Raw genomic sequence first — 27,942 nt, forward strand, 5'->3', positions numbered from 1 at the left:
TTGGTCACATATGATCAAGGTCAAGGTCACTTTGACCCTTATGAAATGTGACCAAAATAAGGTAGTGAACCACTAGAAGTGACCATATCTCATGGTAGAAAGAGCCAATAAGCACCATTGTACTTCCTATGTCTTGAATTAACAGCTTTGTGTTGCATGACCTTGGATGACCTTGACCTTGGGTCAAGGTCACATGTATTTTGGTAGGAAAAATGTGTAAAGCATGTGAGTCGTATGGGCTTTTAAGATCTGATTTTCTCAGATTTTTGGAGGTCTTAAAAGGGGGGTTCCACTGTATTGCTAACCCCTCCATTGACACTCATTATCACCCCTCGCAACCCAACCCCACCCTGAACAGAACAGATTTTCTTAGACAGGAGGTGAAAGCAGCCAAATTATGTTAGAACTTGGTATCCTGCTTTCCAGTCATGCAATGTTGAATAGGTTTCAAATTGAGACTAGACTGTAACTGCTGCTGAATATTAGCATCATTGACCTTGAAGCCCCTTGCATGCAGCAAATCGACAGTTGACAGTCACCGCATGAAAAGTAGGGTTTAGCTTTACATGCTTCAAAGAATAGATTCAAGAAACGCTGCTTGCATATACATAGAGAGCAAGTTTTTAGCGGCCTGTATGTGTTCTGATCGGCACACGTTAACAAGATGCGTATAAACATGCACATGACATATATATACCGCATCTGTAGGTATATACTCTCGAGTAGGATGTGCAGGTTTTGAGTGTGTTTGCACTCAACCCTTGAAGCTAGTGACAATCGGGTTGTGAGTTAGTTTCAAGCATTAACACATACTAAACCAGCTACCTTCAACTGGGTCTAGCCACCTTGGAGCATAAGCTGAAAGTAGTCTGGAATCGTAATGAGCAAATGTAATCGCGCAATGATTCACTTAATCAATACCAGTGTAGGTAAGCTGCATGCTCATCACTGCCTGTCAGAGGACACCACTTGTAGGAGTTGAAACATAAACCAGTGAATTTGCCAGCCAGTTTGCTAGCCAATATTATCTCTTTATAGGTATAAATCCATGCAGCCTGTCACAAAACTGCAGAGTACTTTGTAATGCCAACTGGTTGAATCAGCTGATTATTCGTTATAATTGCATCTTTTTCCAATGATTTCAGAATTGTACCTGTGAAATAAAAGAAATTTGTGCATAACCTAATCCCTGGTTAAAGGGGGGGGGGGGGGAGGGAGGGGAGGGGGGGGTGGTGGTTAAGATTTTTTTCTTTTGTGTGCCAACTCAACCTGCCATTTAAGGACAATCCATCTTGGGCGCGTCCAGGGCAGCTGTTAATTTGTCACTATAAGTTTAAATGCTCTGAATAAATGTCACAGGTTGTACAGTGAGCAGCTCTGGGTATCTTTATCGCTAATCACTTTTATGAGATGCCAAGTAAAATGGAATGATTATTATACAATAATAACAGGTTATTTTATGGCTTACTCACTGCATGGTTTTGTGTCACCAGCTGGCATGTGCCTTGTATATATATGTTTTTCTTTCTTTTTTTCTTCATAAACTCCTTGGTCAGTTTTGTCTTTATGTTTAGTGTAATAATGTCTCAACCCCAGTGTTTTCATTTCTTCTTCTTTGTTTTATTATGTTTTATTTTCAACCTTGAATTGGGTCAGGGGTGCTCTTTGAATATATGTTACGGAAGGTTTTGGGTGCTCCTAAATACACAGGAAAATCGAGAGGAAAGTTTACGAGAGAGGGATTAAAACCTGCGACCATGCATTGCATAATTTTCATTTGGCTGGGAAACTGTTTTAGAATGCTGCTAACCCAGGGCCAAGCACTGACGCTATGCTATCATTGCTGTGAGGCAAAAAGGCAGAACCATTCTGCAACTGTTCACAAAAAGACATCTATGGAAGAACGAACTGTTTGCTTTCGCACTTAGTATAGACTGGTTTGACTTTGTCTCAAAGTAAGACTTTTTAGTCTGTCCGCCTTTCATTGCTAGAAAACCGGTGTGTGAGCTATTATGAACGATGCGTTCTTTTAAGTTGTTGAACAATGTATGTATCTGTGTGTCTTGGCTGTATTTCATTTCATTTCATGTCATGTCTCTTGTTTGTTGTAAGTGATGATGATGGTAGGGATAATGCTTTCAAGGCAAAGAAACGCTCAGCTGCATGTACACCAGAGTGCTTCTTTGCAACACAGCAGCCAGCCCAGTCTCAGAAACTGGACAGCACCTGACTCCATCATTCTTTTATCAGCAGGAATGTGGTGTTTTTCTCCAGTACTGACAGACACTCGGTCAAAAGGTCGGGGGCCTGGTAGCTCAGTTGGTAGAGCACTGGACATCTAATCCCAGGGTCACGGGTTCGAATCCGTGTCGGAACGGACAGGGGTCAGCTTTACGTGCAGGCTGAGAGATGGTATCCATATCTGTTTCACCACTGTGGCACGTAAAAGACCTCGGTCATTCTGCCATAAGTGCAGGTGGCTGATTACACCTAAACACGGGCACACCTGGGCATGGGTAGCGCGACTCTGTTGCTGCTAACTTTCCACTGGGAGGAAGCGACCCGAATTTCCCAGTAATGGAACGATAAAGTTATGAAAATGGTATAAAAAATAATTTAAAAGTGGTTAATTGGCAAGAGACTTACTGTGTTGTGCAGGTACCAGAAGACGAGTGCTGTGGTGAAAACAGCGTCGGAAAAGACGTCGTCTGCCATGGCCTCTGCCGGGGCCGTGCTCAGCAAGAAGTTAGGCGACATCAAGTAAGTATGTTTCAACTTTTGCTCTTCTCTCTAATGTTCTTCGTGGAATTAATATCGCTGATTGTTGTGGGTGTGATGGGCGCAATATAGCCTAGTGGAGAAGACGGGCGGATTTTTTTACTTGCCCTTGGCGATCGGGCGGACGATTTGGCCATCCCTTTTGTAGATTATACATGAAGGGAATTATCATTCATTTTTGAGTCACTTGAGAAAAAGTGACTCTATGTAATCGGTCAGTGTTAGTCTGTCCGGCCGGCCGGCCGTCCGTAGACACCACCTTAACGTTGGACTTTTCTCGGAAACTATCAAAGCGATCGGGCTCATATTTTGTTTAGTCGTGACCTCCAATGACCTCTACACTTTAACAATGGTTTCGTTGACCTTTGACCTTTTTCAAGGTCAGCGTCAAAGGAAAAATTAGACATTTTATATCTTTGACAAAGTTCATCGGATGTGATTGAAACTTTGTAGGATTATTCTTTACATCAAAGTATTTACATCTGTAGCCTTTTACGAACGTTATCAGAAAAACAAGGGAGATAACTAGCCTTTTCTGTTCGGCAACACACAACTTAACGTTGGGCTTTTCTCGGAAACTATAAAAGTGACCGGGCTCAAATTTTATGTGAACGTGACTCATTGTGTTGTGAATAGCAATTTCTTCCTGTCCATCTGATGCCTCATATAATATTCAGAACTGCGAAAGTGACTCGATCGAGCGTTTGCTCTTCTTGTTTATGGCAGTAATTGTCAGAGATGAAATATGTACCTTCCCTGTGTGCAGGAATTCTCCAACTTTCAAGTCTATGGAGGAGAAAGTGTCCACAACTTATACCAGTGTTAAGGTAAGTTCTCTCGCGAAAAAGGATCTGAAATTGATTCCCTGCTAGGTCAACCAAAAACTCAAGATACAATAACCTCGAGATACAATAACCTGAGGTTATTATTTGTCTAGAGAATGAAAAGTGGAAATTGTATAGCACTTCAGAGTACAGGACAGGATCTGAAGTTTTATTCCCCATGAGTCTAGGGAACACCTGTTCTTCATTAAACATTGTGTATGTAAGTCATCCAGAATGGCCCAGGTATCCGCGTTGAAGGTTACAGTGAAACACCCTGTTAAGGCCGTGAAAAAACCGAGAAAATCGGGCCTTGAAAGTAAGTGAATTTTAAAGACCTTGTGAAGAGAAAATCTGAAGAAGAAAGAAAAAAAGGTATTGAAACGAGGTAGGTTTTAAAACAGGGGGTCTTCAAATGGAGGTTTCACTTTGTTTGTCTAGAGGGTGAATCGTAAAATGTTTGTCTAGAGGGTGAATCGTAAAATGTTTGTCTAGAGGGTGAATCGTAAAATGTTTGTCTAGAGGGTGAATCGTAAAATGTTTGTCTAGAGGGTGAATCGTAAAATGTTTGTCTAGAGGGTGAATCGTCAAATGTTTGTCTAGAGGGTGAATCGTAAAATGTTTGTCTAGAGGGTGAATCGTAAAATGTTTGTCTAGAGGGTGAATCGTAAAATGTTTGTCTAGAGGGTGAATCGTAAAATGTTTGTCTAGAGGGTGAATCGTAAAATGTTTGTCTAGAGGGTGAATCGTCAAATGTTTGTCTAGAGGGTGAATCGTAAAATGTTTGTCTAGAGGGTGAATCGTAAAATGTTTGTCTAGAGGGTGAATCGTAAAATGTTTGTCTAGAGGGTGAATCGTAAAATGTTTGTCTAGAGGGTGAATCGTCAAATGTTTGTCTAGAGGGTGAATCGTCAAATGTTTGTCTAGAGGGTGAATCGTAAAATGTTTGTCTAGAGGGTGAATCGTCAAATGTTTGTCTAGAGGGTGAATCGTAAAATGTTTGTCTAGAGGGTGAATCGTAAAATGTTTGTCTAGAGGGTGAATCGTAAAATGTTTGTCTAGAGGGTGAATCGTAAAATGTTTGTCTAGAGGGTGAATCGTAAAATGTTTGTCTAGAGGGTGAATCGTAAAATGTTTGTCTAGAGGGTGAATCGTAAAATGTTTGTCTAGAGGGTGAATCGTAAAATGTTCCCAGTGCACAAAAACTCTAGCTAGACATTGTGTGTGTGTGTGTATGTGTGTGTGTGTGTGTGTTCAAAAAAGGTTGCTTGGTTTGGGGACTTAACATTTTTGTGTGCATTTTATTTCTGTCCTGTTTGTCTTCCCGTTGTTGATGATTTGTCAGTGTGTTCCTGGACTGGATGTAACGTTGTTTTGTTTTCTTTCTAGTTTCCCTTTTTTTTTAGCGCATGTCTGGAGAATGCACAAGTGGAACAGGTTGTGCTTGTATACAGTCTGCAGTTCTGGTTCCTTCTTGGTAGAATTAATCTGGTCAAGGAGCGGGGAGATAGCTCAGTCAGTGGCAGCGCTGGTTTTGAAACCAGTTTGTCGCTATCGCCGTGGGTTCAACCCCCACGTTCAGCAAGAGATCTGTATCCCAGAGTCAACTTTGCTCAGACTCTCCTCGGTGTTCGGACACCCCCTAGCGAACACATGCACATGATAAAGATCCCAAATTCACAGCAAAACTCACAGGGCTTGGAAACAAGAACACATGCACATGATAGAGATCCCAAATTCACAGCAAAACTCTCAGGGCTTGGAAACAAGAACACATGCACATGATAGAGATCCCAAGTTCACAGCAAAACTCTCAGGGCTTGGAAACAAGAACACATGCACATGATAGAGATCCCAAATTCACAGCAAAACTCTCAGGGCTTGGAAACAAGAACACATGCACATGATAGAGATCCCAAATTCACAGCAAAACTCTCAGGGCTTGGAAACAAGAACACATGCACATGATAGAGATCCCAAGTTCACAGCAAAACTCTCAGGGCTTGGAAACAAGAACACATGCACATGATAGAGATCCCAAATTCACAGCAAAACTCTCAGGGCCTGGAAACAAGAACACACGCACGCAGAAGAAGAAAAAACTGGTACCGCCATGCTGTACGGCAGCTCGCTTTCTCGCTTTCCCCAGAGTGAAAGCAGTGGGAATTTCCATGAGGGTAACCTCGCAGGACTTTATGTATATGATGCCTTATCCTAATAGCGGAAAAATGAAAAATGAAAGAATTTGTGTGCTGGACATATTTGCACTATTAATCTATGTGGGAGACTTTTAAATTGGACATGTTTAAAACTCAATGTCTCATGTCTCAAGTAGCAGGGTGTTTGTAAGGTGTTTATATATGTTTACTTTGCTTGTGTTGCCGCTCTGCATTAACCAGACAATTAATAACCTTCACAACCTTTGTGGAATTACACCAGGAAAAAATACACTATGGAAAAAAATGTAGCTTAAAGGCACAGTAAGCCTCCCGTAAACCATCACAGTTACTGTTAGGCTTTTACACACAGTACAAACACCCTTTCATTTAAACACTCACCGCTTGAGAACATCCTAGGTGCCCTCCGTAAAGAGCGAGCAATTTTCAAAGAATTTATTTTTGCGTGGTTTATCTTACCCCTGAGCCATCGTGAACCTGTGTGATCCAGTTTCCCTTTTTCACAATGTTGTCGTCAGTTTGTAATTCGCTGTGAGCTTATCTGCAATAGCACGTTATTATGTACCTCTAACTATGCACGAAACAAACGGCTGTGGTTCACAAGAACTCGAGCGATGGCTTTTGACTGTTCAGAGGAACTGGCGATAGGCATAAACCGTCGTCTGCTACGAGAACCACGACCTTGCGTGACCCTGCTTCCGGGCTTTTCTTTTTTCAAACTTTCAAAACTTCGAATTGTACTGATCTTGTCTTGATGAAAAAAGTATTCTTTTATGATTTAAGAATGTTTGTGTAACAAGCTGTCAATTTATTATTTAGATTTTAAAAGTTAGGTCTAGCGCCAAAATGCACCACAGTCCGATTGTGTGAGGAGACAATCCACAAAATTAATTCTTTGAAAATTGCTCGCTCTTTACGTAGGATGTTCCCGTTCGGTGAGCGTTCAAATGGAAGGGTGTTTGTACTGTGTGTAAAAGCCTGACAGTATCTGTGATTGTTTACGGGAGGCTTACTGTGCCTTTAAGCTACAACTTCAACCTTTAATAGAACAATAAAACAAAACGAAAAGTTTGTTGAATTACTCTTAATTAACCTCAAATTGAAAACATAACAATCCTGTATGGGTGGGGAAAGCTGATATTGATTAATAAGATGGATGTTCAAACCAAATATGTGAAGACAGATTCTCTTGGGCAAATATGCAGACAGTCTGATTCTTTTAATAAGGACCGGAATTCCAGAAGATGATGCGCATACGAAGTCCTGGAAGCTTCATTTTATCAAACCCCCTTTGTGTGTACTTCATAAAAGGAAGTAAAACAAAATAAAGGAAGAAAAACAGATTTTGTTAAAAGGGGCAGATAAATGATTTTTTCAATGGGAGATAGGATGGAGGAAAAGAGAGAAAAAAGTCAGATCAAAAAAGTGCAGGACACAAAAATGAAAATAAAACAAAAAATAAAACAAAAAATAAAACAAAAATAAAAATAACATCAGAATAAACCAGGCAGGAAAGCTTTCCGCACAAAAAACAAAATAAAAAGACAAGAGAAAATGTTACAAAGTGGGGAACGGATGCATGCATTGTTGGTTTACATTCAGTCCTGAAATATGTGTGTTAGACGCTAACATCAGCCAGAGTTGTGTCCCTTTTGTTGATTTCTCTCTGATCTCTGTCCCCTGTGCCTGCAGACTTCCCGCTCTATAGAAGGTTTAAAGGAGAAGCTGGTGAGTGGTCAGTGTTGTAGTGTCACCCCGTGCATGTCGCACCACTTTTTTCTTCTTTCTCTATTTGGTGTTTAACGTCGTTTTCAACCACGAAGGTTATATCGCGACGGGAAAAGGGGGGGAGATGGGATAGAGCCACTTGTCAATTGTTTCTTGTTCACAAAAGCACTAATCAAAAATTTGCTCCAGGGGCTTCCAACGTAGTACAATATATTACCTTACTGGGAGAATGCAAGTTTCCGGTACAAAGGACTTAACATTTCTTACATACTGCTTGACTAAAATCTTTACAAAAATTGACTATATTCTATACAAGAAACACTTAACAAGGGTAAAAGGAGAAACAGAATCCGTTAGTCGCCTCTTACGACATGCTGGAGAGCATCGGGTAAATTCTTCCCCCTAACCCGCGGGGGGTGTCGCACCACTCAAACAACGCTGTGTGTGGTGTGTCAGTGTGTGTGTGTGCATCAGTGTGTGTGTCAGTGTGTGTGTGTGTTTAAAGAAGTATTTCAGTATTGTGTGTTTTTGACAAAGATCACATGACATATTTCATTTTTAGAAAATCATACATATGGTACATCTCCAAAATTTTGCAGAAATCAGTAAATGTAACAGAAATGAACAAAAGGAACAAAAACAGTATGGGAAAAAGAGAGATAGAGATGGGCAAAGTTGAGAGACGAAATTACTTGCTTAATCAAGTTTCAGGCACTTAGTGGAATACCATATAAAAGAAGGTAAAAGAAATGAACACAAAATTTACAGAAAAAAGAGAGAAAGAGAGAGAAATCTGCAAAGTTGAGAGATGAAAGTTCTGTTACTTGATCAAGTTATAGGCACTGCTGGAGCACCATAAATTATATGCTCCAAGCTGAGGTAAACGAGTCACAAAAAAGGCATGAATTTCAAGTAAGATTCTCTGGAAGTGAGCATTACTGTAGATCTGACCTCTGTAAGGTTGACAGACAAATGGAAACACTTTGATTTGCAGACCATGTCACTTTGATTTTTATAGACCATTGTCATTTTGGTTTTGCAGTGAGTTGTTGTGCAGTAAAAAAATTCTTTCTGCTGTGTTTGTATATATATGTCATACATTCTGCTTCAGAAACTGATACATCTTTTTGTCTGCCCTTTTTCTGCACCTGCCACAGAAATTCATGTTAAACCCTGGATGGATGGATGGATGGATGGATGGATGGATGGATGGATGGATGACTTAAAAGCAATAAATTTGTATTTGTGTGTGTGTGTGAAATCACAATTTTTGTTTAAAGATTGATTTATTCTTATGTTAGTAGAATGTCAGCACACATGTCTGCACTTTTGGCTCAGATCCAATGCCTTCTAGTTTGTGTTCGGGTCCAGTGGTTTCTCAAAAATGTTTTCCAGAAGTGTGTGTGTGCATATATATGAGCATGTGCAGTTTTGTGTGTTTTTGTGTATTTGTTTGTCTTTTGTGTGTGCTGTTGTTGTCATTTGGCTGTTGGTGGTTTCAAGTCTCTGTGACTTTACGTGTGTTGTTGGTGTTGATGAGTTGTTTTGCGTGTTCGTTATTTGTTTTAGGATGGCTTGTTTGTTTGTTTGCTTAACGCCCAGCCGACCACGAAGGGCCATATCAGGGCGGTGCTGCTATGACATATAACGTGCGCCACACACAAGACAGAAGTCGCAGCACAGGCTTCATGTCTCACCCAGTCACATTATTCTGACACCGGACCAACCAGTCCTAGCACTAACCCCATAATCCCAGACGCCAGGCGGAGCAGCCACTAGATTGCCAATTTTAAAGTCTTAGGTATGACCCGGCCGGGGTTCGAACCCACGACCTCCCGATCACGGGGCGGACGCCTTACCACTAGGCCAACCGTGCCGGTTTTAGGATGGCTGAATCGGATGGCTGAATCGTTGGACAATTTTACCAATATGCTCCTTCCTCACTCAAAACTATCCAAAGTAGAATAAACCTTCTCAAAATCAAATGACTTGTGCTGAGACTAACTGATGACAGTTTTGAAGACACACTGTGATTATTTTCCAGCTTTAGACTTGAAGGGTGTTTTTAGATTCTCAGAATTTCCACGAAGAGAAAAAAAATGTCTGTTGATTGGAAGCACTGTGGAAAAGAGGGTTCTTGATAATGTGAATTGTTCATCATTGCTGTGTCAACTGTCATTGCTGTGTCACAGGAACTGTACACGTTTCAGTGTGTGACTGTGTGTCCAAGAATGCGTGTGTGTGTGAGAGAGAGAAAGAGTGAGTGTGTCTGTGTGTAAAGCTGGTGTGCATGCTTGTTGCATTGAAAGATTGCAATCGTCAACACCCCCCACCCCCACCCCCCGCTTCCTTTTCCCATCATCCAGCCTCCCCACTCCAGCATTATAGTCATTAAAATGATATCTTTTTCTCTGTATTTTTTCAGTCTAAAGTGACGGGCAGCAAGTCGACGGACGAGATTGACGCAGCCTTCAAGGAAGCGACAGTGGACGAGGAAGCAGGTAGCCCCACCTCTGACACCGACCCCGGCGTCATCCCGCCTACTGAGAAAGTTCCCCTCTAAGTCCCTCTTTGTCCGCTAGAACCTCGCCTATTCTGTGGCAAAGGCACTTTACAAGACATGAGTTGATTCTTGTTGCGATTCAATTCATCATTGGATTCTGTTATTTTAACGCAGTTTTTTTTTTCCGTGTTCAAGTTTGTTATGTTGCTGCGAGAGGGTGAAGAAAAAAAAATTATGGAACGTGAGATTTTGAGTTGATTTGCTGGGTTTGACTTTTCTACTTACAGTATTTTCTTTTGTACTGAGAGATTTGAACAGCCTTCTGGCTGGAGAGGTGGTATGAAAAGAAATGACCAACAATTACCTTGTATGAATTTGTGAATGAGTTTGTAGAAAGGAGAATGTGAAGATCCAGAACTTGGTTTTGGGGTGGACTGTAGCTCCTTAGTCAGAAGTTGTAGAGAAACGATGTTCTGTTCTCATAACTGGCCTGCCCTTACTGTCAACATGCATGTCGTAAAGGAAATCTGCAAGTGCTCACATTGCCTGACAAGTACAAAATGTGAATGGTTACTACAAATAACAATTTCTGTAACTTTCCGCTGACAAGTACAAAATGTGAATGGTTACTACAAATAACAATTTCTGTAACTTTCCGCTGACAAGTACAAAATGTGAATGGTTACTACAAATAACAATTTCTGTAACTTTCCGCTGACAAATGGTTATTTTTCATTGTCTTCTCTCGCTTTTTTTGTCTAGGGAAATTACCGTATTAGAAGGCAAGTTGGGTCTTTTTTTTTTCGTGCTCACTTACCTGTTCAATCATATAGACAATATAGTAAACAACAACAACAAATTGAGTACTATCTTGATGTAGATCGAGAACCACGGAAAACGCCCATTTTCATTACAAACTGGCCTAGGTGAAAACAGTTTGCAAGAATTGTGAAAGTATGCATGAGGTTGGTCTCCCTTAAAATTTAAAGCCATCTTTGTTTTCTTTCCTTCTCTCTTTCTCTCTGCATTCATGTTAATGTGATAATATAAGCTACTCAGTACATGCACTTTTGGTGATTATGTTGAATTTCTTACTCTTTCTCTCGTATGTGTCATGATTCGATTATGGATATTCTTATTGAAATTCTGCTTGTTCTGGTCTTTTTATTTATTTATTTCGCAACGAACAGTTCATTGAAAAATCCGTGGTGTTCAGATTTCTCAAAAATTAATGCTGGAAATTTGTAGTACTCAATTACCTGAGAAAGGAGGGGGTAAAAGAGTTATGTCAGCAGCTAGATTCTTGTGTATATGGAAAATGAATGTTATTTGATTGGCAGTTGGTGGCTTTTTACCAGCAAAAAAACCCACTAGACGAGTTGCGAGGTCCAAATATTATCTGTGAGGCTAGAAAGTTACTGTTCAGATGTCGGCCTTCTTTTGGCTGAAGTTTTTACAAGGAACGGGCCCCTCATTTTGATGTTATTCCGATTTTGTTTCTATTCAGCTCGGTAGTACATGTGTTAGTGGTGATGTCATGTATTCAATTCCTCCATTTATTATGATCAAGGTATAATGATGTACTCAAAAGGCTTTTTCATTGAAATATGATAAATATACCAAATGTATATTAAATTGTATCGAAAGTGGGCGATATCCAACTCATCATAGCGTGAATGTTGTGGCTTGATTTTGCTGTCATATTTGATAACTTTTAACATTGATAACATCCATGTTCTAGACTTCACAACATGCCCAGAGCAATTGTTTTCATCTTTCTAATTCAGTAATTGGTGTTTTTTTGTGGTCACCTTTATTTTTTGTGGCTTTGTTGCCGTGAGGTATTTTCTCACTTCTGCCTGAAAGTCTCGCACTTAGATCCCAACTTGTTTGCCCAGAATGAGGTTGACAGAAGTCTCATGAATATGTAAATAGGCATGCTACAATATGAGGGGGTGCGGCCTTGTGGTGGTGATATACTGTAATGCATACTCTTTCGCTCAGTCACTGTACAGTACTTTTGGTGTGTGTTCTTAGGCTTGATGATAGCGTTCAGTATAATCAGTGTCTTCAAGGAAACTATAAGAACAGGCCTGAATTAGTGCCAGCTTGATATACTGTAATGCATACACTTTCGCTCACTCACTGTACAGTACTTTGGGTGTGTATTCTTCAGCTTGATGATAGCGTTCAGTATAATCAGTGTCTTCAAGGAAAGTATCAGAACTGGCCTGAATTAGTGCCAGCTTGGATAGGTATGCTTTTTGGTTTGACCAGTGTGGAAATTTTGCTTTTGTATCACTTCCATGTGTGCAAGGGCTAATTAGCAGCAGCATTAGTTTCAAGTTTCATGCAGCTACCATAGATAGCAGTATTTGTACTGCTACATAAAATGTTGTTCCAGTGTTTATTTACATAAAAAAGGAAATTTTAGTGGTTCGCTTTTGTTCTATTTGTTGAAGCGTCTGTGGTAAACTTTGGGTACAAGTTCGTTCTAGTCTGAGAAATGTACACAAGACCACTGTCTAAGCGCAAAAGAGTATACAAGCATCTTTTTGAGAAGCAATTACACTCATGTGCAGCGACATGATTTCTGTGCAATATCACGGTTGTGCGCTCATCAACACAGTGAGCTGTGAAGGAAGAGATTCACACACAAAATGTCGATATCTCCTTGAAATATCTTATTTGTTGTAAAAGTGTCTCAGTTTAGATTCCACCAACATTTGCTATCATTCTACTGTCAGAGAAGGGAATTCCAATTTTGTTTTGAGTTTCTTTTCTTTGTTTTCTAATTTCTGCTTTCTTTCTCAGAACTCTTCATGAAATTATTTCTAAGTGTTGTCACAAATTGAACAATTAATAACTCTTCTGACAAGAAAAAAGCGCTCATCTAAGCACATCTTTGCGTTTTATATTAAAAACCCCACTTTAATCTATACTTACTGCAGTTGAAAATTTGCGCATGAGCAGGCTTGAATGATCAGTTTCATTTTGCACTATAAACTGTAATTTGTGTCCTCTCTCTTTAAAATTTCTGACCTTGCATTCTTGATTGAAGTATTGTAGCTTAGATCATCAACACTTGTCAACTCCTTCGGCTTTTGGTGTATTTCTGTTGCCGTTTTATGTACCTAGCTTTCTTGCAGTTAGATGTAAACCTACTTTTGTTGTTGCACAGATTACGGAGGCATTATCCGATGGTAGGTCCGACACGCATCTGAATACCTGATATTGTAACGCCTGCAGTTTCTAATTGTGCTTCCATTGCGTCCAGGTATGGCTGGTTTCATTTCATGTTGCAGTTCAAGTTTTCATCACTTCAAACTTTTCCTTGTATATCTGGCATCCGTGCATGAGCTATCTACACAACAGATGTCAGCTTTGAATGTGTTCTGTGCATTTTTTTCTGCCTGCATTTTATCATATTTATTTATTTATTTGTCCCCCCAAGTTTGAGGGTTTATTTTTGCCTTGATGTACAAGTTCTCAGATTCCAACTGAGACTTTTTTTTCTTCCTGGCTGCATGAAGTGTTGTAGAGTTTGTTGGGTGGTCACAAATGAAGAGACCTTAATGTCTCACCCATTCACCCTTTCTGTGATGGCTTCGTTTTTATTTTGAGACTGACAACTCTTAATCAAGTCTTGTGTCAGCTTTTTTCTTCTTTCTATTTAACAGTCCAAGTTGTAACAAGGAAATGCTCATTTTTGCAAGTTTTGATCCATTTACTGAAAAGATAAAAAAAAGAAATGCAGAAATTGCAGAAAGTTTACGTATTTCATGTCCGATGTGCTAGAATCAAGTCATTTTCTGTCTGAATTATTTGTTCATAGCTCGACATTTCTTTCCCTACATTTTATTTTCAGAAGACTTCAGCAAGACACCGAGTATAAATCTGTTTTTGGCTGTTGCAATGAGTTGGAACACTTTTTTGGAATACATTTAGTGGTATTTTTTTTAATGTTCTTGTTTGTTTATTCACTTTCCCAAGCTCGACTGATTGATCATCTTGGAAAGTTTGTTTTTAGTTCCCTTTTCTAATTTTCTTTCAGTTTTGAGGTTGATCAGGTGGATGTTACATGTGATAAATAATTGTTGTACATTTTCAATATTATTGCTTCACAAATCCGTTGGTATTAATTGTACAAGTGTTAGTTAGCGACATTACACTCTCACTATAACTGAATGATGGACATTGTAACATGAAGAGTGTGGGTTTTTTGTTTTTTTTCAATACGTAAGCATGGTGATGTTGGTTTCATATTACCGAAGCAACTTAGACATTCCGATTGACCTATGGCGAGTGTACATAGGTAGCGTCTTTTTTTTTTTTTTTTGAAGCTTAGATAATGTAACCAAATGTCAGGTGGAACGACTTGTTTTGTACACGATATAATTTTAGTTGCAGCATATTTCATATATACTATAATGATCCATTTTAGATCTTATGTTTAGGCATATATATGTGGATTCCTTTCAGCTTTGTTGAATAAAAATTAAACTTGACGGTTTTGTAGGTTAGACACTCGAAGCATAGTTTTTAGCATCAAGGCATTTATTGGGAAAATTATGGATGTGAATTTTAAGCTGTAGCGATAGTTGTACATACACCATGAACAATTGTAACCATTGCTAACTCCACCCCCCGCGGGTTAGGGGGAAGAATTTACCCGATGCTCCCCAGCATGTCGTAAGAGGCGACTAACGGATTCTGTTTCTCTTTTTACCCTTGTTATTAAGTGTTTCTTGTGTAGAATACAGTCAATTTTTGTAAAGATTTTAGTCAAGCAGGAAACTTGCATTCTCCCAGTAAGGTAATATATTGTACTACGTTGCAAGCCCCTGGAGCAAATTTTTGATTAGTGCTTTTGTGAACAAGAAACAATTGACAAGTGGCTCTATCCCATCTCCCCCTTTTACTCGTCGCAATATAACCTTCGTGGTTGAAAACGACGTTAAACACCAAATAAAGTAAGAAAGAAAGAAAGTGCTACTCCTTTGGTCTCTCTCACTGTTCAGAATGCGACCAAAGAGATTGCATTTCAGTGTCATGTCAAATAAACACTTCATCTTCAAATAGTGTTTTGTAATGAAAGTGTGTGCGAGTGTGCTGAATAGCAACTAATATGTGCACGATTGATTCAAGTTTAACTGAATATTGTCTACGTGTATGAAACAGATTGATCCAAGTTTTTGAATTTATTTTCCTTTTTGTTGGTATCAAGATACTGTCATCAGAATGGGGTTGAGTGTGCAAAATGCACAGACCTTAACATTATTTTTAACATCTTGTCCTGTTCAAAACAATGCAGAAACTTCATAAAAGAATGGAGTTTTAAATTTCCTCTGGGCACACACACGCACCCATACACAAAGAAAACGAGAAGAAACATTTTTGTTTTCGAGTTAACGATATTCTTCACATAGCTTCTGATAAAAATTACGTTGTTAGCAAACATTTCAATAAACTTAATTCAACAGACACAATAACATACAAACTCTGGATAAAAAATAGTATTATAATATATATCATTGAAAATATAATAATAATACGCTACAAAACTGCCCAGAAAGGCTACTCCAGTTCTGCTTGGTTCAACAGAATTTAAACAACAGATTGCAGCTTACCGTACAACTTGCACACAATTCCATTCGATCTACACATGATAACACAAAACATAAAACATTTCATTTACTTTTTGTGTGAACACAGCATTTGAAATATGTAACTCAAGTTAACATTATGACTGTGAAAAACTGGAACAAAAAAACACGAAAGATTCAGGGAAAGGATAAAGTACTTTCTATCATTTTAAACTTTTTCTTCTGTCCTCCTTCTGTCCTTCCTTTTCAATCAGGAGACACAAACACTCATCACTCAAAAGGTAATCATGAGATGACCATGTACTACAGTGTTGCAGTCAATAACTTTGTCTGGAAAATAAAATCACAGTTGAACAAAGTTGGAAGATGTGCCATGAAGCTGTCCAAACAACATTTTGTAAGTTATAGTTTTTCAACATTCAAGACGACAGGCCTTCAACTTCTACAGAAATAAATACGTCTCTAACACACAAAGTTCAGATACTCATCAAAAATCAAAAACAACAACAGTTTTCAAGAACATCACGGCAATCGGACACATTCTCACAAGAACATCTCAATCACACCAAGAACTTTGGTCCAGAACTTGGCACGCAATCTTCCCAAGCAGCTTTCACTTTCCACTGCAAACTATGCGGATTTTCTGCAGATAAGAAAAAGAAGAAAAAATTCAAGAATCAGTTACACAAGTACATGCAACAGTGATATTAACAAGTCACAAAGCTGTCAAAACATCTGCCAAGCGCACAGAACTTCCATGAGTCAATGATCGCACAAGATGCTTTATGATCTGATTGTACATTATGCTCTGTGCATGAAATTCTTTTGCTGCAGAAAGTCCTTCAGTCAAAGAGGAAGATATAGCTTAGTCTACCAATGTGGTCAAGTGTTTGCAGAAAAAGCATTGGACCCAAAAATATAGATCAGTTCGTCTGATAGCTGACATCTAAGTGCTTTCAGATTTGTACAAGATAAATGCACTCAATCCTATCATGGTGCAATGGTAAATCTTGTGTTGTTTTACAATGGATTAGAAAAGTCTCCACCTTGTGTCATTACTTTGTCAGTATTTTCTTTTCTTCCTTTGATGTCTTTCTTTTTCAAGCAAGACAAATCTCACATCTAGCATGCACATGAAAGTGTCAACACAAAGCTGCCAGTATTTAGGCAAGGATATATTAAATGTTTGACAGGCCTCACGGATGCTAAGCTCATAGTAAAAGCCAGCCATATTAGAGGCTGCAGAGTTACTGTGTGACACCACTGAACAAGCTCACAGTCCATGGAAGTGTCAGCCCAGCCCCCCCCCCCCCCCCCCCCCCATGTCCTTGAAGAATGTGTCACAGGCAACACAACTTTTGCTGAACAGCTATTTAGTGATCGGCTTGATATACCATCACAGAAAACATTGAAAAACAATGAGTCACTATTCTCAACCAGTAGGCTATTTGGTGCATGATGAATTTCCGGTATTCACGATCTTTTGTCAAAATGTACGACAGGCCACAAGTGCGCCAAGCTCAAGGTTAGAGCCAGCAATAATAGCGACTGCAGAGTTACTGTGTGACACCATGGAAGGACATAGTGACCACTAAACAAGCGCACAGTCCATGGAAGTGTCACCACTACCTTACTGCACCTGACTCCTACCCACTCCACCCAAACCCAAGACTACAAATTACAGTCAACTTAAATCTTACAAGAGGTACAGCAATTGTGAATTCATTGTTTGTGAAGTTTTTTTGTGGGTCTGGATGAAATTTCATTAACCACAACACTTCTCAAAATATGGAAATGTACGACAGGCCTCAAGTGCGCCAAGCTCCAGGTTAGAGCCAGCAATAATAGCGACTGCAGAGTTACTGTGTGACACCATGGAAGGACAGAGTGACCACTGAACAAGCGCACAGTCCATGGAAGTGTCGCCCCCACCTTACTTCACCTTTAACCCCACACTCACATCTCCCTCCTTCCCCCATAACAATCAAATACTCAATAATAATTTCATGCCCTTCCTATTATCAGATCAAATCAAGTGCACAACTCACTAATTCAACCGAAAGATTTGGGCAAATTTGTTAGATTTATAATAGAACTCCATTAATCATTTCAGGGCGAGTAGGTCTCTTTTCCGCTCCGTCACTCAGTGCATAGTACCAACTCACTTACTGCCCGTTATGCCGGTTGGCATTTAGGGCAGCACAAAGGACCTCTACTCCTGTCTGTTCTGGGCGAGTCTCTGGATGGTACCCCACAGATGGTTGAGGGCGTACATAGTTTTTTAGACCCCACTGTATAAGCCTACCCATGGCAGTGTTTGAGGCTTTTCACTGTGTCTCACCTTTTAGAAGCAATGCTGCTAAGAAGGCGATTGCCGAAGAGGAATGTAGGAATGGCCAGCATGCCCAGGTAGCGCAGTGTCTGGAACATGTTGAGCTGTGTCCAGTAGCAGTAGTACAGGCCGAAGATAGCTGAAACACACAATGTCAAGGTTAGCAAAAAAGGCGAACACTAGGTCACAACAAAATGAACACTTGTGAAATACAGTAATACTGGAACCACCCCTCAAAATGTTCCTTTTATCAGATTCCCAGACCGACCCTATTTTTTCCTCCCGAACTATAACATTTTGTTTGACCATTGAAAACATATTTTGTTAAAAAGGACAAATTTGATTCTGCAGACTTTGCAAGGAAAGTTACTCTCCGACATCCAGGGGACAGAGTTGACGCCATTCTTGCCAATAAAAAGCCACATACGCCTGTATCAACAAAAAACAAACTTCAATAAAAAAAAAAAAGGTAAATAGTACCGACCTACAGACCCTACTTTCTTTTAAGCCTTATCATTAGAAACAAGCATATTTTGGGGGCCTAAGAAAGCTTACTGCCTCGGCACACTTACCAGTAAGGCACACGTGGAATCCTATGGCACTGACCGACAGGGGGAAGTTGGACACGTTGACGCCAATCTTCAGCCACTGCAAGATGACAAGAAATTACAGTCAGAAAAAATGCTTTATGTAAACCGCTTCCACTTGAAGACACTTCACTGTCGTAACTTTCATTTTTATCAAACCCAAGTCTAACTTTTAATCTCGCCAGGTCAAGACATGGGATTCTAAATGCTCTATTTTCACTGACATCACTAATAGTGAGCAAATCTGTAGTAAATTAATTAACAACTACCTTTTAGTGCAAAAGCCAAAAGCCCTTCAGCTGGGGCTTTGACAGAATTACGTACACATTTCAAAGAGTACATAGACAACACTGAAACAAGTGTAAACCCTGACAACTCTAATGGTGAGTAGAGAGGCAAGTGTGACAAGCTGGCACCTACCAGGAGCAGCAGGATGAGGAGCGGCAGCAGGGCCAGGGCCGTGAAGGTCATGGACACAGGGGCTGGAGGTCGCTTCTCAGGCACACGGAACATGTGCTGCAAATATTGTCATGTCATAATACAATGTCATCTCAAGAGACAGAAATTCAGTCACATTTTCATACAACTGGCACTAATACGATGTCTCTTATTACAATACAGTAATACTCCCCTTTTACCATCCCAGTAATTGCAACAAACAAGAAGAGCAAACGCTCGATCGAGTCACTTTCGCAGTTCTGAATATTATATGAGGCATCAGATGGACAGGAAGAAATTGCTATTCACAACACAATGAGTCACGTTCACATAAAATTTGAGCCCGGTCACTTTTATAGTTTCCGAGAAAAGCCCAACGTTAAGTTGTGTGTTGCCGAACAGAAAAGGCTAGTTATCTCCCTTGTTTTTCTGATAACGTTCGTAAAAGGCTACAGATGTAAATACTTTGATGTAAAGAATAATCCTACAAAGTTTCAATCACATCCGATGAACTTTGTCAAAGATATAAAATGTCTAATTTTTCCTTTGACGCTGACCTGTGACCTTGAAAAAGGTCAAAGGTCAACGAAACCATCGTTAAAGTGTAGAGGTCATTGGAGGTCACGACTAAACAAAATATGAGCCCGATCGCTTTGATAGTTTCCGAGAAAAGTAATTTTTCCTTTGACACTGACCTGTGACCTTGAAAAAGGTCAAAGGTCAACGAAACCATCGTTAAAGTGTAGAGGTCATTGGAGGTCACGACTAAACAAAATATGAGCCCGATCGCTTTGATAGTTTCCGAGAAAAGTCCAACGTTAAGGTGGTGTCTACGGACGGCCGGCCGGACAGACTAACACTGACCGATTACATAGTCACTTTTTCTCAAGTGACTCAAAAACAACAACACTATTCGTAATTTTGACCAAAATATGAGTTTTAGTCGGCCTCTGATGTCACATGGCTCAGAGAAAAAATCCAATTGTGAATCTATAGATTGTCGGATCATGATACAAAAATACTTCTCAAAAGACAGAAATTCAGTCATATTTTCATATTACAGGCACTAAAATGACGTCTCTTATTACGAAACAACAGACCCCCCCCTCCCCCCCCCCCCCAAAAAAAACAAGTCGCGTAAGGCGAAAATACAATATTTAGTCAAGTAGCTGTCGAACTCACAGAATGAAACTGAACGCAATGCCATTTTTCAGCAAGACCGTATTCTCGTAGCATCGTCAGTCCACCGCTCATGGCAAAGGCAGTGAAGTTGACAAGAAGAGCGGGGTAGTAGTTGCGCTAAGAAGGATAGCACGCTTTTCTGTACCTCTCTTTGTTTTAACTTTCTGAGCGTGTTTTTAATCCAAACATATCATATCTATATGTTTTTGGAATCAGGAACCGACAATGAATAAGATGAAAGTGTTTTTAAATTGATTTCGACAATTTAATTTTGATAATATTTTTTATATATTTAATTTTCAGAGCTTGTTTTTAATCCGAATATAACATATTTATATGTTTTTGGAATCAGCAAATGATGGAAAATAAGATAAACGTAAATTCGGATCGTTTTATACATTTTTATGGTTTTTTTACAATTTTCAGATTTTTAATGACCAAAGTCATTAATTAATTTTTAAGCCACCAAGCTGAAATGCAATACCAAAGTCCGGGCTTTGTCGAAGATTACTTGACCAAAATTTCAACCAATTTGGTTGAAAAATGAGGGCGTGACAGTGTCGCCTCAACTTTCACGAAAAGCCGGATATGACGTCATCAAAGACATTTGGTCATGGCTCAGAAAAGGTGTCCAATTTGTGGGACACTTGAGTCACAAATACAAACTCTTGGATTACTTTCCATTTTGGGGTCCAGCAAAACTGTTTATGTGTTTAGTTGTGTCTGGGCAGTAACAATGTATTTTCATCAATTACTGCGGAATGAATTGCATTTTAAATTTTAACTGGAGTGTGTTACATAACACCGTGTCACACATTGTTTTCTAATATACAGTTAACAGTAAACCTATTACACAATAAAAGTTAACTGCATTAGTTAGTATCTACCTTGATCTTCATTTGTGAAAAGTGGCATTCCCCGACAGCAATAATCTGCATATCTAGGTACCCTAGGAATGTGTGTATGTTACATGAACACCAATAAACAAAACAACGATCAAACAAGTACTCAAAGAACTGAAAAGATTACTGTTTCAGCAGTCAATCAATTCTTAGTTCCACACACTTCATACGGACAGTCTGCAAAAAAAAATCAAATCAGAACAAGATGTGAAAATGTATTCAAACAAAAATCAACTTTCTGTGTCTCACAACACAGACATTCAAAACTGCTAAATTCCTATTTATTTTACACACACAACCTTAGAAATACATGTAATGGGAAGAGAAACAAGTACATAATAGTAAAGAGTTGAAATGCATCAATGATACCGGACCCGTTATTCCCATTATCAGTTATCTGTCAAGTCATTCCTAAAAGTTTCCAATGAGTGTGTTACATTTCACCAAAAAAATCAAACTTTAGGACACTGTCAAGATATTCACATGAAAAATGCATGCAAAAGAATGAAAAATGAAAGAGCAAAACCATAACAACCTAACAATGATGTCTTATGACTTCTACCATGCTCCAATTCACAATACAGAGAAGATTTTCTCACTTTTAACACTGAGTGTGTTACATTTCACCAAAAAAGTCTTACTTCACATTATTTTGTAAGGTATAAAGCATATATCCATCCACTTGGTAATGAAAACAATACACTGTGCAAAAAAACTTGATAAACCCAACAAAAAAATCTTAGGTTGAAGGCGGATTTTGAAGTTATCAAGGAAAATGCTGTTTATTCGCCAATGAGTGTGTTACAAAACACTGTCATAACATGAACAAAACGTTGTTCATATTCAGTGCATTCAGTTAATTGTGAAATTAATTATAAGAATGACACCATGGTTGCTACACAACTATTGAAACTATTGTTGACACATTCCGACAGCAATAATCTGCATATCTCGGTACCCTAGGCAAGTGTGTGTGTTACATGAACACCAATAAACAAAACAACGATCAAACAAGTACTCAAAGAACTGAAAATTACCAATCCTTCAAAGTAAATTGTAACAAGAAGGGCAAAGCCCATACGACTCACATGCTTGACCTTGACCTTTACATGACCTTGACCTTCAGGGTCAAGGTCAAATAACTAAACCTAGCAATGACATCATACACTAAGAACTGCTTTACACATTTTTCCTACCAAAATACATGTGACCTTGACTCAAGGTCAAGGTCATCCAAGGTCATGCAACACAAAGCTGTTAATTCAAGACATAGGAAGTACAATGGTGCTTATTGGCTCTTTCTACCATGAGATATGGTCACTTTTAGTGGTTCACTACCTTATTTTGGTCACATTTCATAAGGGTCAAAGTGACCTTGACCTTGATCATATGTGACCAAATGTGTCTCATGAGGAAAGCATAACATGTGCTTTTAAGTTTGAAACAGTTATCTTCCATAGTTCAGGGTCAAGGTCACTTCAAAATATGTATACAATCCAACTTTGAAGAGCTCCTGTGACCTTGACCTTGAGTCAAGGTAAACCACACTGGTATCAAAAGATGGGGCTTACTTTGCCCTATATATCATATATAGGTGAGGTATTGAATCTCAAAAACTTCAGAGAAAATGGGAAAAATGTGAAAAATAGCTGTTTTTTAGACAACATTTATGGCCCCTGCGACCTTGACCTTGAAGCAAGGTCAAGATGCTATGTATGTTTTTTGGGGCCTTGTCATCATACACCATCTTGCCAAATTTGGTACTGATAGACTGAATAGTGTCCAAGAAATATCCAACGTTAAAGTTTTCCGGACGGACGGACGGACGGACGACTCGGGTGAGTACATACTCACTTTTGCTTCGCATGTGAGTCAAAAAAACACTCTAATTCAAAACAATAAACGCAGACATCCTTTTCTGTTTACTTGATTCATTCCTTACTTTGTTCCAGCAAGATTTAAATAATTTTCAAGATAACTGTACAAACTATTGGAGTGTGTTACCTCTCACGATGTGCGAGTGGTGTGAGTAACACACTCAACACTGTTCCTAAAAAAACCCACTCTAATTCAAAACAATAAACGCAGACATCATTTTCTGTTTACTTGATTCATTCCTTACTTTGTTCCAGCAAGATTTAATTAATTTTCAAGATAACTCTACAAACGATTGGAGTGTGTTACCTCTCACGATGTGCGAGTGGTGTGAGTAACACACTCAACACTGTTCCTAAAAAAAACACCTCTAATTCAAAACAATAAACGCAGACATCATTTTCTGTTTACTTGATTCATTCCTTACTTTGTTCCAGCAAGATTTAAATAATTTTCAAGATAACTGTACAAACTATTGGAGTGTGTTACCTCTCACGAAGTGCGAGTGGTGTGAGTAACACACTCAACACTGTTCCTAAAAAAACCCCTCTAATTCAAACAATAAACGCAGACATCATTTTCTGTTTACTTGATTCATTCCTTACTTTGTTCCAGCAAGATTTAAATAATTTTCAAGATAACTCTACAAACGATTGGAGTGTGTTACCTCTCACGATGTGCGAGTGGTGTGAGTAACACACTCAACACTGTTCCTAAAAAAAACCACTCTAAGTAACACACTCAACACTGTTCCTAAAAAAAACCACTCTAATTCAAAACAATAAACGCAGACATCATTTTCTGTTTACTTGATTCATTCCTTACTTTGTTCCAGCAAGATTTAAATAATTTTCAAGATAACTCTACAAACGATTGGAGTGTGTTACCTCTCACGATGTGCGAGTGGTGTGAGTAACACACTCAACACTGTTCCTAAAAAAACCCACTCTAATTCAAAACAATAAACGCAGACATCATTTTCTGTTTACTTGATTCATTCCTTACTTTGTTCCAGCAAGATTTAAATAATTTTCAAGATAACTCTACAAACGATTGGAGTGTGTTACCTCTCACGATGTGCGAGTGGTGTGAGTAACGCACTCAATGTAAAAAAACATATATTTCTTTTTCCTGTAATTTATTTCATTAAATTGGCATGAAAACAAAGCACAAGGTGAACTGTATGGAAAGACTATAGAAAAGGCCAGAAAAAACACATGCAATGACATGAACGCTGAATAACTTGGGAAATTGGTTGAATCGTCTCAAACATATGTCTTTAAAAATCAAAATAAAGAAAAATCTTTGTCCTAAAAAATGCAAATTTTATCAAAACAAATCACAATAACACTTCTAACTTTCAGATGAAAAAAAAAGGAAGTAAGTTGTTATTTAGTGAAAATAACAGTGTTTCAAACTGCAGGTGAGTACGTTACATACAACGAAAAACCAGTGGTTTTTATCTTGGCCGTTTACGTCCATCTCCTCCATGCCACACTGAGTTCTGAGTTCGAGACAGTCAATGCAACTTTGTAGCAGACGATAGAACAGTTGTTTCCATCGTTGGAAGTCAGGAACATGTCGATAAACAACTTTGATTTACGTTGTTACTTTTCGCGGTAACACGAAAGTACACAACAACGAACTTAAGACTTATTTTCATTGCTTTGTCTTCTGTGTTTGTGCATATTTTTTGTTTTAAGTAGTAGATTGTTCTTTCTTGTCCAAGTTTATCGCTTAGTTCAACGTCTGTCATCATTATTAAAAGCGCGGCAAAAGCTAAAACTGCCTACGTGACTCCAAACACGAAAAGTAACATACTCACCGTTGGATCTAAACTTGATCTCAGCTGACTGTTGGGGTGAGGTACAGGTTATCGTGCAGTATGTAAACAATAACTAACACCTTCTCTTTCCCTCTCCATCAAGTTCTTATCCAAGCAGTGTGTGTAGTACGCACAAATACGACGTTTCAACACCAAGTAAAAAAGTGTCCCAACTTCCGGCCCAAAAATCGACGTAAATTCACTCTACTATTGCGCCTTGCTCGAAAACAAAGTCATCAAACCTTTCGGTTTCTACCAGAATAGTAACTTTATTCAAATCTGCACCCCGTGTCAGTACTTTCAAAGGTAGAATAAACCACAACTGAGCGTGTGGGGCGTTTGAATGGGGCAAGGGTGGAGTTCGACGCCATTTCTGAGCCGTGACCATTTATCAAAAAAATGAAAAAAACGTTCGGGGATTTCATACCCAGGAACTCTCATGTCAAATTTCATAAAGATCGGTCCAGTAGTTTAGTCTGAATCGCTCTACACACACACACAGACACACGCACACACGCACATACACCACGACCCTCGTTTCGATTCCCCCTCGATGTTAAAATATTTAGTCAAAACTTGACTAAATATAAAGAGTAGAAGCAAGAACTGACAAATGGAAGAAGCAGCTTCCAGATAACTCATAGGTTAGTTCATAATCATGAAATCATCCCCGTCTTGAATACCAATAATCATCGCAAATCTGGAAGCTATCAAAGCCGTTAATAATACGTACACTCTGTCCGATTGGGACTTCGGACTGTTTTTTTGTGCAAAAACTTAGTGTGATTTGAACACGTGACCTTTTATAACTTTGAAAAATGTTTTTGAACTTTTCTTTCTTTAAGATTTACTTTAATTTCTGGTTTCCTCTCACATGAATCAAAAATAAGTACACTTTGAATAGGTTCGATTTCTGTGCGAAATACTCTTGGATGCACGATTCACATGCGTGACATTCTACCTGTGAAAAGTGTCTCTTTGAACCTTTCTTTCTTTGCGACTGCTTTGGAATCTAGGATGCTTTTTAGTACAACTGTCAATTCTTGGTAAATATGATATGTTTTAGTGTTTATTAGTGTAATTCTTAGTAAATGTGATGTATTTTATGTCAACAACAAAAAGAAGCAAGAACTGACAAATGGTAGAAGCAGCTTCCAGTTAGCTCATAGGTTAGTTCATAATCATGAAATCATCCCCGTCTTGAATACCAATAATCATCGCAAATCTGGAAGCTACCAAAGCCAAGCCTCTGTCTGATTGGGACTTCGGACTGTTTTTTTGTGCAAAAACTTTATTAGTGCAATTCTTAATTCTTAGTTAATGTGATGTATTTTATGTCTCTTTTATGGCAATTGTCCTTGTTTTTATAAGGTCAGTAAAATGTTGTCTGTTGAGTCCTGAGTCTTACCTTGATTTCTGGTCTCTTGCTGTACTGACTCAGTGAGTCCGTCTTCTCGGGTCCTCCCTCAGGGAAGGTCAACTCAGCGTCAGCCTGTAGACACAACTTACGTTTTCACTTTCATACACAGTGCACAATGCACAATAAGCAAGAAGTTTTAACAAATTATACACAACCATGACATAGACATAGCATTGGACATAGAAAACTTTATCTCAAAAAGAGAAATTCAGATAAAATGCAATCCTGTGAATTCTAGTGTATTTACATATTTGTTTTAAAAGGCGACACATGCATGCATGCTGCCTCTCCCCTGTTCTTTTTAACCAAAGACAGTCAGTGATTATCTCTCATCCAAAACAGGTCTTCAGAAAAAACAGGAATGAAAGTGCAACCCACCAGAGTCCAAGAGAATGGGTTCTCGATGATGGCATCCCCCACAATGAGCTCCAGGCTGTACTTGCCTGACTGGTAACCAAAGTCTTTCGCACTGGCACCCACATCCTGCACACAGAGAGCACAAAATGTTGTGACAGTGTGTCCAGTAGCAGTGGTACAGGCCACAGATTGCTGCGGCTGTGTGGACTGTCCATCATAAAATGATTCATTGCAAAGATGTTCCCAGTGAAACCCTGCATTTTTAGAAATCATTTCTTCACTGCAGCAATCAAATCAAAGATATTGGCAGAATATTTGTCAGGCTTGAGGTTTGCTGGCCAATGTGAATGCGTGATATATTGTGTAAAAAATTCCATCTCACACGGCAGAAATTAATATGTAAAGCGCTTAGAGAACGTCAAGCGCTATATAAATCTCCCCATACAATACAATATGTTTGACATAATTTAAGATTAGGGGAGGGGAGCACTCACCAGGTCAAACTTGTTGCTGAGCGTGCTGTCAGCCTCACTGACAAAGATGATCTCCTGCTTGGTCTTCACGTTGGTCAGACGCACAAACGTCTGCACACATAACACACCAGTAATTAATTCAATGTTGGAAGTCACATGTTTGCTACACACAAACTACCATTAAATATTCACAGTTTAAGTCCCATGTCTAATTGCTCAACATTTTGGTTGCTATCAAACACAAAGCTAAACAGTAAGTATACATTATAACTTTCATCAAAGCCTGCTATTCTCATTTCACCATAGAAACGACACAATTTGGCAAGCTATACACTTGGACAGGTAAAACCACCACCCCCCCAAAAAAACTCAATTTCTATAACATTTACCACTCTTCACCTAAGGAACTGTTTTCTGTACAGCAGTCCCTGCAATGTACGGCCCCCGGCGTGAGCGGACACCTGACATGTACGGACACATTTGCTTGGCACGGAGTGTTTTCCTTCTATATGTGCCCCCCCCTTAAACGGACACCTGCAAAACGTGGACGCGGACACTCATTTTCGGTCCCAACAGCAGGTCATACCTCCAATGTACGGAGAGACCATCGTCAAATTTTCACCACAACAAAATGGATAACAGAGCAGTCCGGCTCTTGGTACAAAGATCACAGCCGCAATGGCGTGATGACAGTCACTGATAACTTGAGTGCACGTGTATCCATCAGAAGGGGGGTAGTTTTGGTCAGGAGTGGAGTACATGTATGCGAAGATGCCAACATGAAACTGCACTGTGCTCTTTATTCTTGTCTGTTGGACGTAATCAACAGAAACCACAGTCGATGAAGGTCCTGAGCGAAAGAGAGTGAAAAACCGGCCACAGTTCTCAGCATCGTGTGTCTGTGTGTAACCTCTTTCATTGACATTGGGGTAGCTGGC

General features: G+C 39.2%; 2 protein-coding genes across 5 annotated transcripts in view; one reads left to right on the top strand and one right to left on the bottom strand.

The window, feature by feature from the left end:
* The window catches only part of LOC138979905 (tumor protein D54-like), a 55,812-nt gene extending 40,726 nt beyond the window's left edge, over positions 1-15,086 (top strand). For 3 of the 4 annotated variants that reach the window (XM_070352678.1, XM_070352675.1, XM_070352677.1), the window contains 3 exons: positions 2,659-2,760; positions 3,545-3,605; positions 9,930-15,086. In XM_070352678.1, coding sequence (XP_070208779.1) covers positions 2,659-2,760; positions 3,545-3,605; positions 9,930-10,067 — 301 coding nt within the window. In that variant the 3' untranslated portion in view covers positions 10,068-15,086. The remainder of the gene's footprint in view (positions 1-2,658; positions 2,761-3,544; positions 3,606-9,929) is intronic. The other variant, XM_070352676.1, reaches the window with a different exon arrangement.
* A 315-nt stretch (positions 15,087-15,401) lies between these two features.
* Positions 15,402-27,942, bottom strand: part of LOC138980684 (dolichyl-diphosphooligosaccharide--protein glycosyltransferase subunit 2-like) — a 24,294-nt gene continuing 11,753 nt past the window's right edge. Inside the window, exons 12-18 of the mRNA XM_070353592.1 lie at positions 27,026-27,178; positions 26,553-26,657; positions 26,163-26,246; positions 18,953-19,048; positions 18,518-18,593; positions 17,955-18,084; positions 15,402-16,256 (exon numbers count right to left, since the gene is read on the bottom strand). Of these exons, the coding sequence (XP_070209693.1) occupies positions 16,244-16,256; positions 17,955-18,084; positions 18,518-18,593; positions 18,953-19,048; positions 26,163-26,246; positions 26,553-26,657; positions 27,026-27,178 (657 nt within the window). The 3' untranslated portion in view covers positions 15,402-16,243. The remainder of the gene's footprint in view (positions 16,257-17,954; positions 18,085-18,517; positions 18,594-18,952; positions 19,049-26,162; positions 26,247-26,552; positions 26,658-27,025; positions 27,179-27,942) is intronic.

This window comes from Littorina saxatilis, linkage group LG11, assembly GCF_037325665.1.
Source record: "Littorina saxatilis isolate snail1 linkage group LG11, US_GU_Lsax_2.0, whole genome shotgun sequence".
Classification (NCBI taxonomy): Eukaryota; Metazoa; Mollusca; class Gastropoda; order Littorinimorpha; family Littorinidae; genus Littorina; species Littorina saxatilis.